Source organism: Salvelinus namaycush, unplaced genomic scaffold (genome assembly GCF_016432855.1).
Source record: "Salvelinus namaycush isolate Seneca unplaced genomic scaffold, SaNama_1.0 Scaffold2321, whole genome shotgun sequence".
Classification (NCBI taxonomy): Eukaryota; Metazoa; Chordata; class Actinopteri; order Salmoniformes; family Salmonidae; genus Salvelinus; species Salvelinus namaycush.
In genome coordinates, this window is record NW_024059144.1 from 2,647 (window position 1) to 21,528 (window position 18,882).

Genomic DNA, 18,882 nt, shown 5'->3' on the forward strand with positions numbered 1-18,882 from the left:
ACTAAGCAGGCCAGGATTCAAACACAGATGAATGACCTGTGCACAGCGATAGACTTTTAAAGGCAATTTCCCCGACGTTCACAAAGATCCCGTTGGCTGCAAATGCTGCAGATGTCGACTCCAGTAGAAAACCCCTTTAGAAGAACATTTAACAGATGACCAGGGGTGTATTCACTAGGAACCAAACACAACAAAAGGAGGAGGGACCTACCTGAATTTGTCCAATATAAACTCTTTAATCGCAACTGTTTTCTACGGTTTGGACTAATGATTACAACCCTGGATCCACACACACACACACACACCCTCCCTCCTCACCTGGGCAGGATGGCATGTCACAGGTGCGTGACTCAGTGGCGGTGCAGGCGTAACCACATGACCTGGTCCTCTTCTGGTTCCCGTTCCTACAGGTCACACTGCACGGAGACCAGTTACTCCAGTCACCCTCTCCGTCTATATAGTCTGGAGGAAGAGGGAGAGAGAAGCAGAAACAGAGCGAGAGAGAGAGAGAAACACAGAAAGAGAAACACAGAGATAGAAAGAGAGGGAGAGAGAAGCAGAAACAGAGCGAGAGAGAGAGAGAAACACAGAAAGAGAAACACAGAGATAGAAAGAGAGGGAGAGAGAAGCAGAAACAGAGCGAGAGAGAGAGAGAAAACACTGTCAGTATAAGACAGTACACAGAGTAGCTAGCCAAACAGAAAAAGTAGCAAGCCAGAGCGTTCTGGGCTGTCTAGGGGGTCCCGGGGGCATGACCCCACCAGAGGATATTGTTTTCGAACAATACATTCTAATGGCTTGCTTCCATTCTAAATACACAGCTAAATGATTAAATACTTTAATGAGTTTACCTCGCAGGTTGGTGAAATTAGTTGTGGTCAAAAAAAATGACTGAAAATGTATGAATTCAGTGTATTGTTAGTTGTTTTGGTCTAGGTCTTTATGTTCAAGACTATTTTCTAAGTAAGAGAACATTAATCCTTTAACATTAAATCCGTCTTCTCTTGAGATTAAAGTAATATTTACAGTTTTACTGCAAGATAAGAATTGTCACAATTTGTTCTTCATATTATAAAAAGAAATTGAAATATATATTTTTTTTTTTATCAGTTAAATCCCTGAAGGAATTTTAGTATTTTCAAATCTCTTCGTGAATGGCAGTATATCATTTATTCAAAAAAATGTATTGTTTAGCAACTGAGCTACATATGTCTTCTTGAAGAGTCTGCTAACTTCCAGAAGAACGAAGCAGGTGTTAAACGAACAGCAGTTGACCACCCCATTGTCAACACTTTAATAAGTTGGGCTTATATCAATAGCTTTAACAATACCATAGAAGTATTATTAGCTTTTAGAACCTTCAATATATTTAATTTGATCATTTATTAATTATAATTCATTATTTTAAATATATATATATATATATATATATATACATATATATTTTTTTATGTTACAAAGTATGGCATTGCCCCTTTAAGATGGCATTGCCCACTTTAAGATGCCATTGTCCCTTCAAGGCACCATTGTCCCTTCAAGGCACCATTGTCCCTTCAAGGCACCATTGTCCCTTCAAGATGTCATTGTCCCTTCAAGATGTCATTGTCCCTTCAAGCGCCATTATCCCTTCAAGATGTCATTCCCACTTCAAGATGGCATTGCCCCTTCAAGATGGCATTGCCCCTTCAAGATGTCATTGCCCCTTCAAGATGTCATTGTCCCTTCAAGATGTCATTGCCCCTTCAAGATGTCATTGCCCCTTCAAGATGTCATTGCCCCTTCAAGATGTCATTGTCCCTTCAAGATGTCATTGCCCCTTCAAGATGTCATTGCCCCTTCAAGATGTCATTGCCCCTTCAAGATGTCATTGCCCACTTCAAGATGTCATTGTCCCTTCAAGATGTCATTGCCCCTTCAAGATGTCATTGCCCCTTCAAGATGTCATTCTGCATAAACCTGGAAACTCTGGTTGTAGCCTATTTAAAATGATGCCACGCGTAGGAGTTGAAATAAACGTGGTAGCACTGGAAAGCTGAGATCTCCCTCTTTTTAACAATTAAAACTCCGTGTCCGATTTCCTGTTTGACCAGGCCCTAGTACCTGGTCACACCTCCATCCCTAGGGCCTGGTCACACCTCCTCAGTGTGGTCTTAGTCTAAATATAGTCCAGGGCAGAGTGAGTGAGTGTTTTCAGTGTTATCAATTACAAACACACCAGGAAGTATTTGGCAAGAAAATAGATTTTCCAGGATAGCTTCTGACGCAACACAACTTAATGTTTTAGCTGCTTTCCCAAGTTCTAGAGGTTGGTGGGCCCTGGAAGGTGGGTGGGCCCTGGGAGGTGGGTGGGCCCTGGGAGGTGGGTGGGCCCTGGGAGGTTGGTGGGCCCTGGGAGGTGGGTGGGCCCTGGGAGGTGGGTGGGTCCTGGGAGGTGGGTGGGTCCTGGGAGGTGGGTGGGCCCTGGGAGGTTGGTGGGCCCTGGGAGGTTGGTGGGTTCTGGGAGGTTGGTGGGTTCTGGGAGGTTGGTGGGTCCTGGGAGGTTGGTGGGTCCTGGGAGGTTGGTGGGTCCTGGGAGGTTGGTGGGCCCTGGGAGGTTGGTGGGCCCTGGGAGGTTGGTGGGTCCTGGGAGGTTGGTGGGTCCTGGGCACTTAACTCTCTGTAATTCTCTCAAATGAAGTGTACAATTTTTTTTAAATCAAATACTCGTCTTGGCACAAGTCACATTGAAATGAGTCCCGGACTGCTTTTGCTGCTGTCTGACTCTTAATGTGTTGTTTGGAAATGGGGCTGAACTGGCAAGAAATTCCCTTTCGTTCCAATGATCATTGAAGGGATCAGTTTAATGAGAATACATGGAAACGTTTCCTCTGGCTGAACTGAGTACTAAACTATTACATTAAACTCACGGCACACACACACACACACACACTAACCACCTCACCAACATCTGCCACACATTGTCTTAATTTCACAGATTAAAGTCTAGATAGCAGCGTAGCCCCTTCCTCTACCACCCCCCCCCCCCCCCCCCCCCCCCTGCAACTACACCCCCATACACAAATTACACCTAAAGTGTACTAGTGGCAGCTCTTACAGAAACACAGAACAGCTCACTCAGCAGGACCAGCAGCCAGCTAGCACAGAACCATATTTTATTAGAGCTAGTTAGAGCGGGGTTTGTCCTATGGTCATTTTTCATACAACCTTCCCACACAACGTTCTGGGAAAGGTGCAGGATACCCAGCTAACGCATAACGTTCTGAGAACCATATGTTTCTGATGTGGGAATTTCAGTACTACAGCATGACGTTTCATACAGGTTTCCTCATGGTTCTATTTAAAGTCATGTTCTCAGAACATTAAGAAAACTTTCTTTAAAAACACAACAAAACATTAGTAACGTACAAAGAACATTCTAAGAATGTTATTTAAAAACATATACATTCCGTTCTCAGCGTCAACAAATCACTATCTTGTTAAGTGTGTTCGGGTGTGTTGGTCACGCCCACTATTTGGCCACACCTGATCTTAATGAGTGCTGGGCGGCAGGTAGCCTAACGGTTAAGATCGTTAGGCCAGTAACTGAAAGGTCGGCGGTTCGAATTCTCTGAGCCGACTAGGTGAAAACTCTGCCGATGTGCCCTTGAGCAAGACACTTAACCCTAATTGCTCCTGTAAGTCGCTCTGAATAAGAGTGTCTGCTAAATTACTAAAATGTAAATGTAGTTTTTGTTTCCTTTGAAATGGGGTCTGTTTGAATAGACCAAAATGAACATGGCATGCTAGCTCCATCCTGGTTGTGCAGTGGACTAATTCCATGGATAGAGAATAGAAGATCATAGGTTTGAATCTCACTGACGCTGTGCCACAATAAAAAAAAAAAGTAATGTGCTCGCATGATTAATCCCTAAGAAAATGAATTTCTGTGTCAAATCAAATCAAATTGTATTTTATTAAATCACAAATTGCCAAATACATCAGGTGTAGACCTTACAGTGAAATGCTTACTTATGAGCCCCTAACCAACAGTGCAGTTTCAAAATATACAGATAAGAATAAGAGACAATAGCAATGAGTAAATAAAGAGCAGCAGTAAAAACTAACAATATACAGTTGAAGTCGGAAGTTTACATAAACTTAGGTACACACTCCACAAATGTTCTTGTTAACAAACTATAGTTTTGGCAAGTCGGTTAGGACCTCTACTTTGTGCATGACACAAGTAATTTTTCCAACAATTGTTTACAGACAGATTATTTAACTTATAATTCACTGTATCACAATTCCAGTGGGTCAGAAGTTTACATACACTAAGTTCACTGTGCCTTTAAACAGCTTGGAAAATTCCAGAAAATGATGTCATGGCTTTAGAAGCTTCTGATGGTCTAATTGACATCATTTGAGTCAATTGGAGGTGTACCTGTGGATGTATTTCAAGGCCTACCTTCAAACTCAGTGCCTCTTTGCTTGACATCATGGGAAAATCAAAGGAAATCAGCCAAGACCTCAGAAAATAAATTGTAGGCCTCCACAAGTCTGGTTCATCATTGGGAGCAATTTCCAAACACCTGAAGGTACCATGTTCATCTGTACAAACAATAGTACGCAAGTATAAACACCATGGGACCACACAGCTGTCATACCGCTCAGGAAGGAGACGCGTTCTGTCTCCTAGAGATGAACGTACTTTGGTGCAAAAAGTGCAAATCAATCCCAAAACAACAGCAAAGGACCTTGTGAAGATACTGGTGGAAACAGGTACAAAAGTATATATCCACAGTAAAACGAGTCCTATATCGACATAACCTGAAAGGCCGCTCAGCAAGGAAGAAGCCACTGCTCCAAAACCACCATAAAAAAGCCAGACTACGGTTTGCAACTGCACATGGGGACAAAGAATGTACTTTTTGGAGAAATGTCCTCTGGTCTGATGAAACAAAAATAGAACTGTTTGGCCATAATGACCATCGTTATGTTTGGAGGAAAAAGAGGGAGGCTTGCAAGCCGAAAAACACCATCCCAACCGTGAAGCACGGGGGTGGCAGCATCATGTTGTGGGGGTGCTTTGCTGCAGGAGGGACTGGTGCATTTCACAAAATAGATGGCATCATGAGGGAGGAAAAGTATGTGGATATATTGAAGCAACATCTCAAGACATCCGTCAGGAAGTTAAAGTTTGGTCGTAAATGATGCTTCCAAACGGACAATGACCCCAAGCATACTTCCAGAGTTGTGGCAAAATGGTCAAGGTATTGAAGTGGCCATCACAAAGCCCAGACCTCAATCCTATAGAACATTTGTGGGCAGAACTTAAAAAGTGTGTGCGAGCAAGGAGGCCTACAAACCCGACTTAGTTACACCAGCTCTGTCAGGAGGAATGGGCCAAAATTCACCCAACTTATTGTGGGAAGCTTGTGGAAGGCTACCCGAAACATTTGACCCAAGTTAAACAATTTAAAGGCAATGCTACCAAATACTAATAGAGTGTATGTACACTTCTGATCCACTGGGAATGTGATGAAAGAAATAAAAGCTGAAATAAATAATTCTCTCTACTATTATTCTGACATTTCACATTCTTAAAATATAGTGGTGATCCTAACTGACCTAAGACTGGGGATTTTTACTAGGATTAAATGTCAGGAATTGTGAAAAATTGGGTTTAAAAGTATTTGGCTAAGGTGTATGTAAACTTCCGACTTCAACTGTATACAGAGGGGTGCCGTTACAGAGTCAATGTGCAGGGGCACGGGTTAGTTGAGGTAGTACGTACATGTAGGTAGAGTTAATGGAGGTGTCCTATCCGTGCGTGGCGTTCCAACCTAAACTAGCAGTGTTATTAAAAAAGTCAAATAACCTATAATTTTCATGAATAAAACCTCCCAGGGAAACCTTCAGGGAACCAAAGTAAAAGGTTCTCTCAACCTCATTGCAACCTAGAAATGAACGACCACAGACCTGGCTCAGTCGGCACCACAGACCTGGCTCAGTCGGCACCACAGACCTGGCTCAGTCGGCACCACAGACCTGGCTCAGTCACTGCTGAGTGACAGTCAGCACCACAGACCTGGCTCAGTCAGCACCACAGACCTGGCTCAGTCAGCACCACAGACCTGGCTCAGTCAGCACCACAGACCTGGCTCAGTCACTGCTGAGTGACAGTCAGCACCACAGACCTGGCTCAGTCAGCACCACAGACCTGGCTCAGTCAGCACCACAGACCTGGCTCAGTCAGCACCACAGACCTGGCTCAGTCAGCACCACAGACCTGGCTCAGTCAGCACCACAGACCTGGCTCAGTCACTGCTGAGTGACAGTCGGTACCACAGGCCTGGCTCAGTCACTGCTGAGTGACAGTCAGTACCACAGACCTGGCTCAGTCACTGCTGAGTGACAGTCAGCACCACAGACCTGGCTCAGTCACTGCTGAGTGACAGTCAGCACCACAGACCTGGCTCAGTCACTGCTGAGTGACAGTCAGCACCACAGACCTGGCTCAGTCACTGCTGAGTGACAGTCGGTACCACAGACCTGGCTCAGTCACTGCTGAGTGACAGTCAGCACCACAGACCTGGCTCAGTCACTGCTGAGTGACAGTCAGCACCACAGACCTGGCTCAGTCACTGCTGAGTGACAGTCGGCACCACAGACCTGGCTCAGTCACTGCTGAGTGACAGTCGGCACCACAGACCTGGCTCAGTCACTGCTGAGTGACAGTCAGCACCACAGACCTGGCTCAGTCACTGCTGAGTGACAGTCAGCACCACAGACCTGGCTCAGTCACTGCTGAGTGACAGTCAGCACCACAGACCTGGCTCAGTCACTGCTGAGTGACAGTCAGCACCACAGACCTGGCTCAGTCACTGCTGAGTGACAGTCGGCACCACAGACCTGGCTCAGTCACTGCTGAGTGACAGTCAGCACCACAGATACAGTAACATGAGGTCCTGTGACCTGATAAGTCCTAAATAGTCCATCCACAGCGGTCAGCCAGTAAACATGGGCTTAGGGTTTGAAATGTAGAATTTAACAATATATGAACCTGCTCATTCATTCCTGACAGCCGTACCCAGATGGATAAAATGACATTTCTCCTCTTTTCTCTCCATAGCACCCACATTCCTGTGTAACAGTGTTGTGTTTGAGCTGGTGGACAAGCTCAGACACGGTGTGGATGGATACTGTACGACCACGGGGAGGGGGAATTCTTCTACATTAAATCTATCTATCTAGCAGGCCAGCTGTGGAGAGAGAGAATGTGTGTGTGTGTGTGTGTGTGTGTGTGTGTGTGTGTGTGTGTGTGTGTGTGTGTGTGTGTGTGTGTGTGTGTGTGTGTGTGTGTGTGTGTGTGTGTGTGTGTGTAGACAGTAATTGAGAATGATATGAACTGGTCTGCTATTACCCCATGCACTACTATTAACCAGAAAAGTACCCAGCTAGCACATTGGTTCCTTGGACGTTGTGGGGATGTATGATTTTGGTTTCACATTGGTTGTGGGAATGAAGCCATATGTTCCCTGACCGGTAAAACAGACAGTGTATTTAATGTTCTGAGAACAGAAACCTGTTCTGGGAATGTTTATTTTTAGATTGCAGGGAGATTCTGAGAACATTTTACTCTGGTTCCTTGAAAGCTTTCCTTGTAGGTTTTATTAACGTTCTGATAACAGATATTTTAGGTTCCTTAAAAAATGTCACTTAATGTTTCAATGCTAGTGTACTATAGTGTTCTTGTGTTTTGTTTTTTTTATGGAACGTTTTCTTAACGTCCTCGTAATAATTTGAGAACATGACTTTAAATAGAACCAAGAGGAAACCTGTAGGAAACGTCATGATGAACTACTGAAATTCCCACAGAAGAACATTGTTTCTTAACGTTCTCTGAACTATGAGAACATTCCCAATGTCAAACCAGTTGGAGAACGTTCCTAGAACATTACCAAAACTGAAATTAAATGTGTTAATGAACTATGTTCAAACGTTCGGGAAACGTTCTGTTAAAGTAATGAAATACCAAGTAAATAAAAAAAAATGTTTGTCAAGTACCTTAAAATGTGCTGAGAATTTTCCAAAGCCAAGCAACTATCCGGCACCATTCCCCCGAACGTTGTGGGAAGGTTGTATGCAAAACAATCATAGGACAAACCACGCTCTAAGAAACATATGGTTCTCAGAACATTATGTGCTAGCTGGGTAGTGCACTATATAGGGATTAGGGTGCCATTTAGGAAGCAGTTCTGATTTGGCCCTGTTCCTGTAGGGGGACTTTGATGTTCGAGAAGCGTCTAATCTGTCACGCACACACACAATAGATAAATCCATCTGATGAAACTAAAGAGTGTTTCATTTGACCATGCTGGTCATCGATGAACATTTGAACATCTTGGCCATGTACTGTTATAATCTCCACCCGGCACAGCCAGAAGAGGACTGGCCACCCGTCATAGCCTGGTTCCTCTCTAGGTTTCTTCCTAGGTTTTGGCCTTTCTATGGAGTTTTTCCTAGCCGCCGTGCTTCTACACCTGCATTGCTTGCTGTTTGGGGTTTTAGGCTGGGTTTCTGTAAAGCACTTTGTGGCATCTGCTGATGTAAGAAGGGCTTTATAAATACATTTGATTGATTTAAGGCTTCAATCATACATCCGCTTCCTGTGTCAAACACGCTTGCACGCTTAGAACACACACACAACCCCTAAACAAACACACAGCCCTTAACAAACACACGTCCTCTTGCCGTCAGTCCCCCTCACACTACACTCACCATATTCAGTCTGAGCCTTGCTGGTGCCTCCTCCTCCTGCGCCTCCTCTCCTCTCCCAGTCCCCTCGTGGTTTCAGGAAGTTACTATCCTCTGTGTTACTGCCACGTTCTACTCCTCCTCTGTAGGTGGGCTGCTGCTCCCTAGCCTGCTCCTTGGGTCGACGTGGGGTCAAGACCGAAGAGGAGGAGGATGAAGAGGAGGAGGTGATTTGCCACCAGTTTCTCCGGTTGGGAGCGGCCAAACCTGGTTTGTTCTCCATCTTCAGGTCTTTCTCATGCTCCGCCCCTTCTAGATCGTCCACCACCTCTATGGTCACCTGGAGGAGAGGGGGAGGAGGAGAGGGAGAGGAGGAGAGGGAGAGGAGGAGAGGGAGGAGCAGGGTCGAAGGTAAGTGTCTGTCTGGAGTGTGAGTGTGTGTGTGTGTCTGTTGGGAGGGCAACAACATTCTCTCAAATCTAACATTAAAAATAACTTTTATAGCACGCTGCGACTTGATTTAGACGTGAAATAAGTCTTGATACAATTGTACATTGTCAAGAATTGGATGCATTGTTTACCTCTCATGTGTTACCATCCAGCCTGTTATCCTCTCTAGGGTACGTGGAACGGTAGCGTCCCACCTGACCAACATCCAGTGAAATTGCAGAGCGCCAAATTCAAAAACAGATATACTCACATTACAAATTCATAAAACATACAAGTGTTATACATCGGCTTAAAAGAGGAATTTCTTGTTAATCCAGCCACTGTGTCAGATTTCAAAAAGGCTTTACGGCGAAAGCAAACCATGCGATTATTTGAGGACAGCGCCCAGCAGACAAATCATTACAAACAGTTACCAGCCAAGTAGTTGTAGTCACAAAAGTCAGAAATAGCGACAAAATGAATCACTTACCTTTGATGATCTTCATATGGTTGCACTCACAAGACTCCCATTTACTCAATAAATGTTCGTTTTGTTCGATAAAGTCCCTCTTTATATCCAAAAACCTCAGTTTTGTTTGCGCGTTTTGTTCAGTAATCCACAGGCTCAAAGGCAGTCACAACAGACAGACGAAAAATCCGAAAAGTATCAGGAAAGTTCGTAGAAACATGTCAAACGATGTTTATAATCAATCCTCAGGTTGTTTTTAGTCATAATAATCAATAGCATTTAAACAGGACAAAAGCTTTGTCAATATAAAAGGAAAACAAGAAAGGCATGCTCCTGGTCGCACGCATGAAAAACCTCTGGGACACTGCAGTGTCCACTCATTCAGACTGGTCTTACTCCCTAAATTTTCAGAATACAAGCATGAAACAATTTCTAAAGACTGTTGACATCTAGTGGAAGCCATAGGAAGTGCAATTTGAGTCCTAAGTCATTGGAATCTGTATAGGCAGTCTATGGAAAACTACAAACATAAAAAAATCCCACTTCCTGGATGGATATTTCTCAGGTTTTCGCCTACCATATCAGTTCTGCTATACTCACAGACATTATTTTAACAGTTTTGGAAACTTTAGAGTGTTTTCTATCCAAATCTACCAATTATATGAATATCCTAGCTTCTGGGCCTGAGTAACAGGCAGTTTACTTTGGGCACGCTTTTCATCCGGATGTCAAAATACTGCCCCCTACCCTAGAGAAGTTATATTCCAGACACAAAACACCAGTCTGTCTAGCCTAGCCTGTTATATTCCAGACACAAAACACCAGTCTGTCCAGCCTGTTATATTCCAGACACAAAACACCAGTCTGTCCAGCCTGTTATATTCCAGACACAAAACACCAGTCTGTCCAGCCTGTTATATTCCAGACACAAAACACCAGTCTGTCCAGCCTGTTATATTCCAGACACAAAACACCAGTCTGTCCAGCCTGTTATATTCCAGACACAAAACACCAGTCTGTCCAGCCTGTTATATTCCAGACACAAAACACCAGTCTGTCCAGCCGGTTATATTCCAGACACAAAACACCAGTCTGTCCAGCCGGTTATATTCCAGACACAAAACACCAGTCTGTCCAGCCTGTTATATTCCAGACACAAAACACCAGTCTGTCTGGTCTAGTTTTGATACTCTGAAGAATAAAATACAAATCAAGAGTGAAAAGGTCAACTCCTTGAGCAGTCCCACTGAGCCTACAAGCTTGGTATAGTCCTGACTCATTGGCTCATTCCCCTCATTTTCAAGTGTCTCTCGTGACTCACTGGTCTGGTATCTCAGGCTTGTAAAAGGGGAGGTTAGCTTCCTTTTCAATTTGCCCCCCCACAGAAATGGAAAACAACCCTGGATCTCAGAGTGGTGGTTGTGAAGGAAGACAAGAACACTATATGGGAGGGTGCATGATACCTTGTCTTCGGAAGTCCGGAGAGCTGTTTGGGGAAGACCGGGAGAGATGTGTTGGCCTCAGTCCTATACAGCTCCAAAATCATCTGAATCGTTGTGGATTAAGTCCATATGACCTACATATGGTATACTCTTACCAAAAAAAGGTTATGTTTGGAACCAAAAAAGGGTTCTATGCTTGATTCTATGCTTGATTCACACAGTATATGGCACCCAAGGGTTCTATAGAGGAGGATGAAGAGGAGGTGGTTTGCCACCAGTTTCTCCAGTTGGGAGCGGCCAAACGGAACCAAAAATTGTTCCGTGAAGAACCCCACCAAACAATTCTATATAGAACCTTTAAGGGGTGCATATATGAAGCAAGGAATATAACCCTTTTTGGTTGTATCCAGAACATATTGTAATGAAACAGGCAGGGTGTGCAGGTCTCGAACCCTCAACCTTCTAGCCTGAAGTCCAGCGCGCTATCGACTGTGCCGCAAAAAGCATGCTCGTGAGGCACAGTCGATATCCGCGCTTATCAACCCAGGGTCGTTACACTACAATGATCTAGTACTGTAGTTGGACGCCACTGTGCCACTGTGACGGATACACGTGGTGTTTGTTTGTATGACATTTTAGCATGACCTTTATAAGACCTTGAGCATCCTTAATAAAGTGGTGTAACTGCATCATAACTAGGGGGAACACTACAGTGTTACTACAGCCTAGTTTGGTTGTTCGGCCCTAGTCCTCTTCATGTAGCCAATCAGTTGCAGCCCACCTCTTCCAACGTTGTGTGGGAAACCTAATTCTACAGGATGAGTATAGCATCCTGGCATTTAAACCATACTCAATTTATTTTTTCCAATACTCAAAACGGCCTACTATTTAGGATGCAAGAATGGGTATTCGGACACGACCTGTATCTTTTCTGTAGGGGGTCACGGCTCAAAATGATAACCTGCCTTTCAGGAGAGCTTCGGCAAGCTTGGAGAACCGTGTTCTTTGGTAAAAGAAGATGAGATTACTATATATTAGCATATGATGTTCAAACGTGGCATCAGGCAACATTTTCTGAGTGACAGAGAGAGTTAAACATGAGGAGCCAGAAGGCATCATTTACTATAGATTAAGTCTATTTTACTAGGGGCAATCACCACTCATAGATAGTGTCTTGCTATATATTATAACCCATGTTGACTGTCTATTTTACTAGGGGCCATCACCACTCATGTCGTACTATAGATTATAACCCATGTTGACTGTCTATTTTACTAGGGGCCATCACCACTCATGTCGTACTATAGATTATAACCCATGTTGACTGTCTATTTTACTAGGGGCAATCACCACTCATAGTGTCTTACTATAGATTATAGCCCATGTTGACTGATACCACAGTGTTCCATCACAGCAGCAAGATGTGTGACCTGTTGCCACAAGAAAAGGTCAACCAGTGAAGAACAAACACCTTTGTAAATGCAACCTAAACTCAGCAAAACAAGAAACGTCCTCTCACTGTCAACTGCGTTTATTTTCAGCAAACTTAACGTGTAAATATTTGTATGAACATAACAAGATTCAACAACTGAGACATAAACTGAACAAGTTCCACAGACATGTGACTAACAGAAATGGAATAATGTGTCCCTGAACAAAGAGGGGGTCAATATCAAAAGTAACAGTCAGTATCTGGTGTGGCCACCAGCTGCATTAAGTACTGCAGTGCATCTCCTCCTCATGGACTGCACCAGATTTACCAGTTCTTGCTGTGAGATGTTACCCCACTCTTCCACCTGCAACCATCTGGGGGGAAATGGCCCTAGCTCTCACCCTGCGATCCAACAGGTCCCAGGCGTGCTCAATGGGATTGAGATCCGGGCTCTTCGCTGGCCATGGCAGAACACTGACATTCCTGTCTTGCAGGAAGTCACGCACAGAACGAGCAGTACGGCTGGTGGCATTGTCATGCTGGAGGGTCATGTCAGGACGAGCCTACAGGAAGGGTACCACATGAGGGAGGAGGATGTCTTCCCTGTAACGCACAGAGTTGAGATTGCTTGCAATGACAAAAAGCTCAGTCCGATGATGCTGTGACACACCACCCCAGACCTTGACGGACCCTCCACCTCCAAATCGATCCCGCTCCAGAGTACAGGCCTCGATGTAACGCTCATTCCTTCGACGATAAACGCGAATCTGACCATCACCCCTGGTGAGACAAAACCGCGACGCGTCAGTGAAGAGCACTTTTTGCCATTCCTGTCTTGTCCAGCGACGGTGGGTTTGTGCCCATAGGCGACATTGTTGCCGGTGATGTCTGGTGAGGACCTGCCTTACAACAGGCCTACAAGCCCTCAGTCCAGCCTCTCTCAGCAGTCTGAGCACTGATGGAGGGATTGTGCGTTCCTGGTGTAACTCGGGCAGTTGTTGTTGCCATCCTGTACCTGTCCCGCAGGTGTGATGTTCGGATGTACCGATCCTGTGCAGGTGTTGTTACACGTGGTCTGCCACTGCGAGGACGATCAGCTGTCCATTCTGTCTCCCTGTAGCGCTGTCTTAGGCATCTCACAGTACAGACATTGCAATTTATTGTCCAGGCCACTTCTGCAGTTCTCATGCCTCCTTGCAGCATGCCTAAGGCACGTTCACGCAGATGAGCAGGGACCCTGGGCATCTTTCTTTTGGTGTTTTTCAGAGTCAGTAGAAAGGCCTCTTTAGTGTCCTAAGTTTTCATAACTGTGATCTTAATTGCCTACCGTCTGTAAGCTGTTAGTGTCTTAACGACCGTTCCACAGGTGCATGTTCATTAATTGTTTATGGTTCATTGAACACGCATGGGAAACAGTGTTTAAACCCTTTACAATGAAGATCTGTGAAGTTATTTGGATTTGTACGAATTATCTTTGAAAGACAGGGTCCTGAAAAAGGGTTTCATTTTTGCTGAGTTTATATTTATGGTTATTTATTTTCCCTTTATGTACTTTAAATATTTGCACATCGTTACAACACTGTATATACTTTGGCAATGTAAACATATATTTCCCATGCCAATAAAGCTATTCGAATGAAATTGAATTGTTGAGAGAGAGGGTAGTGATGTGCACCAGGGTATCCTGTTTGTTCTTCCTGCCTCTGTTTACAAGGAGGGTCACTGTTACCTGTCTGTTTACAAGGAGAGACAGTGTTACCTGTCTGTTTACAAGGAGAGACAGTGTTACCTGTCTGTTTACAAGGAGAGACAGTGTTACCTGTCTGTTTACAAGGAGAGACAGTGTTACCTGTCTGTTTACAAGGAGAGACAGTGTTACCTGTCTGTTAACAAGGAGAGACAGTGTTACCTGTCTGTTTACAAGGAGGGTCACTGTTACCTGTCTGTTTACAAGGAGGGTCACTGTTACCTGTCTGTTTACAAGGAGGGACAGTGTTACCTGTCTGTTAACAAGGAGGGACAGTGTTACCTGTCTGTTTACAAGGAGAGACAGTGTTACCTGTCTGTTTACAAGGAGAGACAGTGTTACCTGTCTGTTTACAAGGAGAGACAGTGTTACCTGTCTGTTTACAAGGAGAGACAGTGTTACCTGTCTGTTTACAAGGAGGGACAGTGTTACCTGTCTGTTTACAAGGAGAGACAGTGTTACCTGTCTGTTTACAAGGAGAGACAGTGTTACCTGTCTGTTTACAAGGAGAGACAGTGTTACCTGTCTGTTTACAAGGAGAGACAGTGTTACCTGTCTGTTTACAAGGAGAGACAGTGTTACCTGTCTGTTTACAAGGAGAGACAGTGTTACCTGTCTGTTTACAAGGAGGGACAGTGTTACCTGTCTGTTTACAAGGAGGGACAGTGTTACCTGTCTGTTTACAAGGAGAGACAGTGTTACCTGTCTGTTTACAAGGAGGGACAGTGTTACCTGTCTGTTTACAAGGAGAGACAGTGTTACCTGTCTGTTTACAAGGAGGGACACTGTTACCTGTCTGTTTACAAGGAGAGACAGTGTTACCTGTCTGTTTACAAGGAGAGACAGTGTTACCTGTCTGTTTACAAGGAGGGTCACTGTTACCTGTCTGTTTACAAGGAGGGTCACTGTTACCTGTCTGTTTACAAGGAGGGTCACTGTTACCTGTCTGTTTACAAGGAGGGTCACTGTTACCTGTCTGTTTACAAGGAGGGTCACTGCTACCTGTCTGTTTACAAGGAGGGTCACTGTTACCTGTCTGTTTACAAGGAGAGACAGTGTTACCTGTCTGTTTACAAGGAGAGACAGTGTTACCTGTCTGTTTACAAGGAGGGACAGTGTTACCTGTCTGTTTACAAGGAGAGACAGTGTTACCTGTCTGTTTACAAGGAGGGTCACTGTTACCTGTCTGTTTACAAGGAGGGTCACTGTTACCTGTCTGTTTACAAGGAGAGACAGTGTTACCTGTCTGTTAACAAGGAGAGACAGTGTTACCTGTCTGTTTACAAGGAGGGTCACTGTTACCTGTCTGTTTACAAGGAGGGACACTGTTACCTGTCTGTTTACAAGGAGGGTCACTGTTACCTGTCTGTTTACAAGGAGGGACACTGTTACCTGTCTGTTTACAAGGAGGGACACTGTTACCTGTCTGTTTACAAGGAGGGTCACTGTTACCTGTCTGTTTACAAGGAGGGTCACTGTTACCTGTCTGTTTACAAGGAGGGTCACTGTTACCTGTCTGTTTACAAGGAGGGATAGTGTTACCTGTCTGTTTACAAGGAGGGATAGTGTTACCTGTCTGTTTACAAGGCGGGTCACTGTTACCTGTCTGTTTACAAGGAGGGTCACTGTTACCTGTCTGTTTACAAGGAGGGTCACTGTTACCTGTCTGTTTACAAGGAGAGACAGTGTTACCTGTCTGTTTACAAGGAGGGACAGTGTTACCTGTCTGTTTACAAGGAGAGACAGTGTTACCTGTATATTGGGGTTCTGTCTGTTTATATCAGCCTTGGAGAGGTCAGGGAAGTTGTGGAGGTCCAGGAGGAAGGCCCCAGGCCTGTCTCTCTGCAAGCTGCCTCCAGTAGCCTGACTCTGGGCCCAGGGGAGGGCAGCAGGCCGCTGGGCTGACTGGGGCTCTGGTCCTCTCCGCTTCCCTGGATCCTGCTGGGCTAACAAACTGCTCTCTGCTATGACATTATTCTAGATGGGGGGGAGAGAAAGAGAGAGAGAGAGATATTTGAATATTATGATATTTGTGCATCAGTAACTTTCACACTCATCGTTATTCACGATTAATTCAGGATTATCTGTAATCAAGGTAGCGTCCACATTAATGTAGAAGTGTTTATAAATGTATTCTATTCTTATTTACAATAAGAGTGACTCAGAAATGACACAGTACATTATTTACCATTCATTTCTATTCGGCACAAAATAGTCTGAAACACAGCAAATGCAACCAACAAGTCACAAGCTTGATGTGGTCTTTATTTTCATATTTGAAACACACAGTGAAAATAAAATATTTCAAGAATCCTATTAAAATTAATGTAATCAAATCAAACTTAGTCACATGCGCCGAATACAACAAGTGTAGACTTTACAGTGAAATGCTGACTGACAAGCCCTTAAGCAACAGTGCAGTTCAAGAAGAAGAAAATATTTACCAAGTAGACTAAAATACAAAGTAATAATAAAAAGTAACACAATAAAAATAATGAGACTATACACAGGGGCACTGGTACAGAGTCAATGTGGAGACTATATACAGGGGGTACCGGTACAGAGTCAATGTGGAGGCTATATACAGGGGGTACCGGTACAGAGTCAATGTGGAGGCTATATACAGGGGGTACCGGTACAGAGTCAATGTGGAGACTATATACAGGGTGTTACGGTACAGAGTCAATGTGGAGGCTATATACAGGGGGTACCGGTACAGAGTCAATGTGGAGACTATATACAGGGTGTTACGGTACAGAGTCAATGTGGAGGCTATATACAGGGGGTACCGGTACAGAGTCAATGTGGAGGCTATATACAGGGGGTACCGGTACAGAGTCAATGTGGAGGCTATATACAGGGGGTACCGGTACAGAGTCAATGTGGAGGCTATATACAGGGGGTACCGGTACAGAGTCAATGTGGAGACTATATACAGGGGGTACCGGTACAGAGTCAATGTGGAGACTATATACAGGGGGTACCGGTACAGAGTCAATGTGGAGGCTATATACAGGGGGTACCGGTACAGAGTCAATGTGGAGACTATATACAGGGGGTACCGGTACAGAGTCAATGTGGAGGCTATATACAGGGGGTACCGGTACAGAGTCAATGTGGAGGCTATATACAGGGGGGTACCGGTACAGAGTCAATGTGGAGGCTATATACAGGGGGTACCGGTACAGAGTCAATGTGGAGGCTATATACAGGGGGTACCGGTACAGAGTCAATGTGGAGGCTATATACAGGGGGTACCGGTACAGAGTCAATGTGGAGGCTATATACAGGGGGTACCGGTACAGAGTCAATGTGGAGACTATATACAGGGGGTACCGGTACAGAGTCAATGTGGAGGCTATATACAGGGGGTACCGGTACAGAGTCAATGTGGAGGAGGCTATATACAGGGGGTACCGGTACAGAGTCAATGTGGAGGCTATATACAGGGGGTACCGGTACAGAGTCAATGTGGAGGCTATATACAGGGGGTACCGGTACAGAGTCAATGTGGAGGCTATATACAGGGGGTACCGGTACAGAGTCAATGTGGAGGCTATATACAGGGGGTACCGGTACAGAGTCAATGTGGAGACTATATACAGGGGGTACCGGTACAGAGTCAATGTGGAGGATATATATACAGGGGGTACCGGTACAGAGTCAATGTGGAGGCTATATACAGGGGGTACCGGTACAGAGTCAATGTGGAGGCTATATACAGGGGGTACCGGTACAGAGTCAATGTGGAGGCTATATACAGGGGGTACCGGTACAGAGTCAATGTGGAGGCTATATACAGGGGGTACCGGTACAGAGTCAATGTGGAGGCTATATACAGGGGGTACCGGTACAGAGTCAATGTGGAGGCTATATACAGGGGGTACCGGTACAGAGTCAATGTGGAGGCTATATACAGGGGTACCGGTACAGAGTCAATGTGGAGGCTATATACAGGGGGTACCGGTACAGAGTCAATGTGGAGGCTATATACAGGGGGTACCGGTACAGAGTCAATGTGGAGGCTATATACAGGGGGTACCGGTACAGAGTCAATGTGGAGGCTATATACAGGGGGTACCGGTACAGAGTCAATGTGGAGGCTATATACAGGGGGTACCGGTACAGAGTCAATGTGGAGGCTATATACAGGGGGTACCGGTACAGAGTCAATGTGGAGGCTATATACAGGGGTACCGGTACAGAGTCAATGTGGAGGCTATATACAGGGGGTACCGGTACAGAGTCAATGTGGAGGCTATATACAGGGGGTACCGGTACAGAGTCAATGTGGAGGCTATATACAGGGGGTACCGGTACAGAGTCAATGTGGAGGCTATATACAGGGGGTACCGGTACAGAGTCAATGTGGAGGCTATATACAGGGGGTACCGGTACAGAGTCAATGTGGAGGCTATATACAGGGGGTACCGGTACAGAGTCAATGTGGAGGCTATATACAGGGGGTACCGGTACAGAGTCAATGTGGAGGCTATATACAGGGGGTACCGGTACAGAGTCAATGTGGAGGCTATATACAGGGGGTACCGGTACAGAGTCAATGTGGAGGCTATATACAGGGGGTACCGGTACAGAGTCAATGTGGAGGCTATATACAGGGAGTACC

At 45.0% G+C, this 18,882-nt stretch overlaps 1 protein-coding gene across 1 annotated transcript; it reads right to left on the reverse strand.

The window, feature by feature from the left end:
- Positions 1-318: 318 nt before the first annotated feature.
- Positions 319-16,232, reverse strand: LOC120038680 (isthmin-1-like; the record flags this gene model as incomplete). The annotated part of the gene is made up of 3 exons (XM_038984342.1): positions 319-462; positions 8,761-9,076; positions 16,008-16,232. Coding segments are annotated over 3 exons (685 nt in total), but the record flags the coding sequence as incomplete, so codon positions are not given.
- Positions 16,233-18,882: the final 2,650 nt, after the last annotated feature.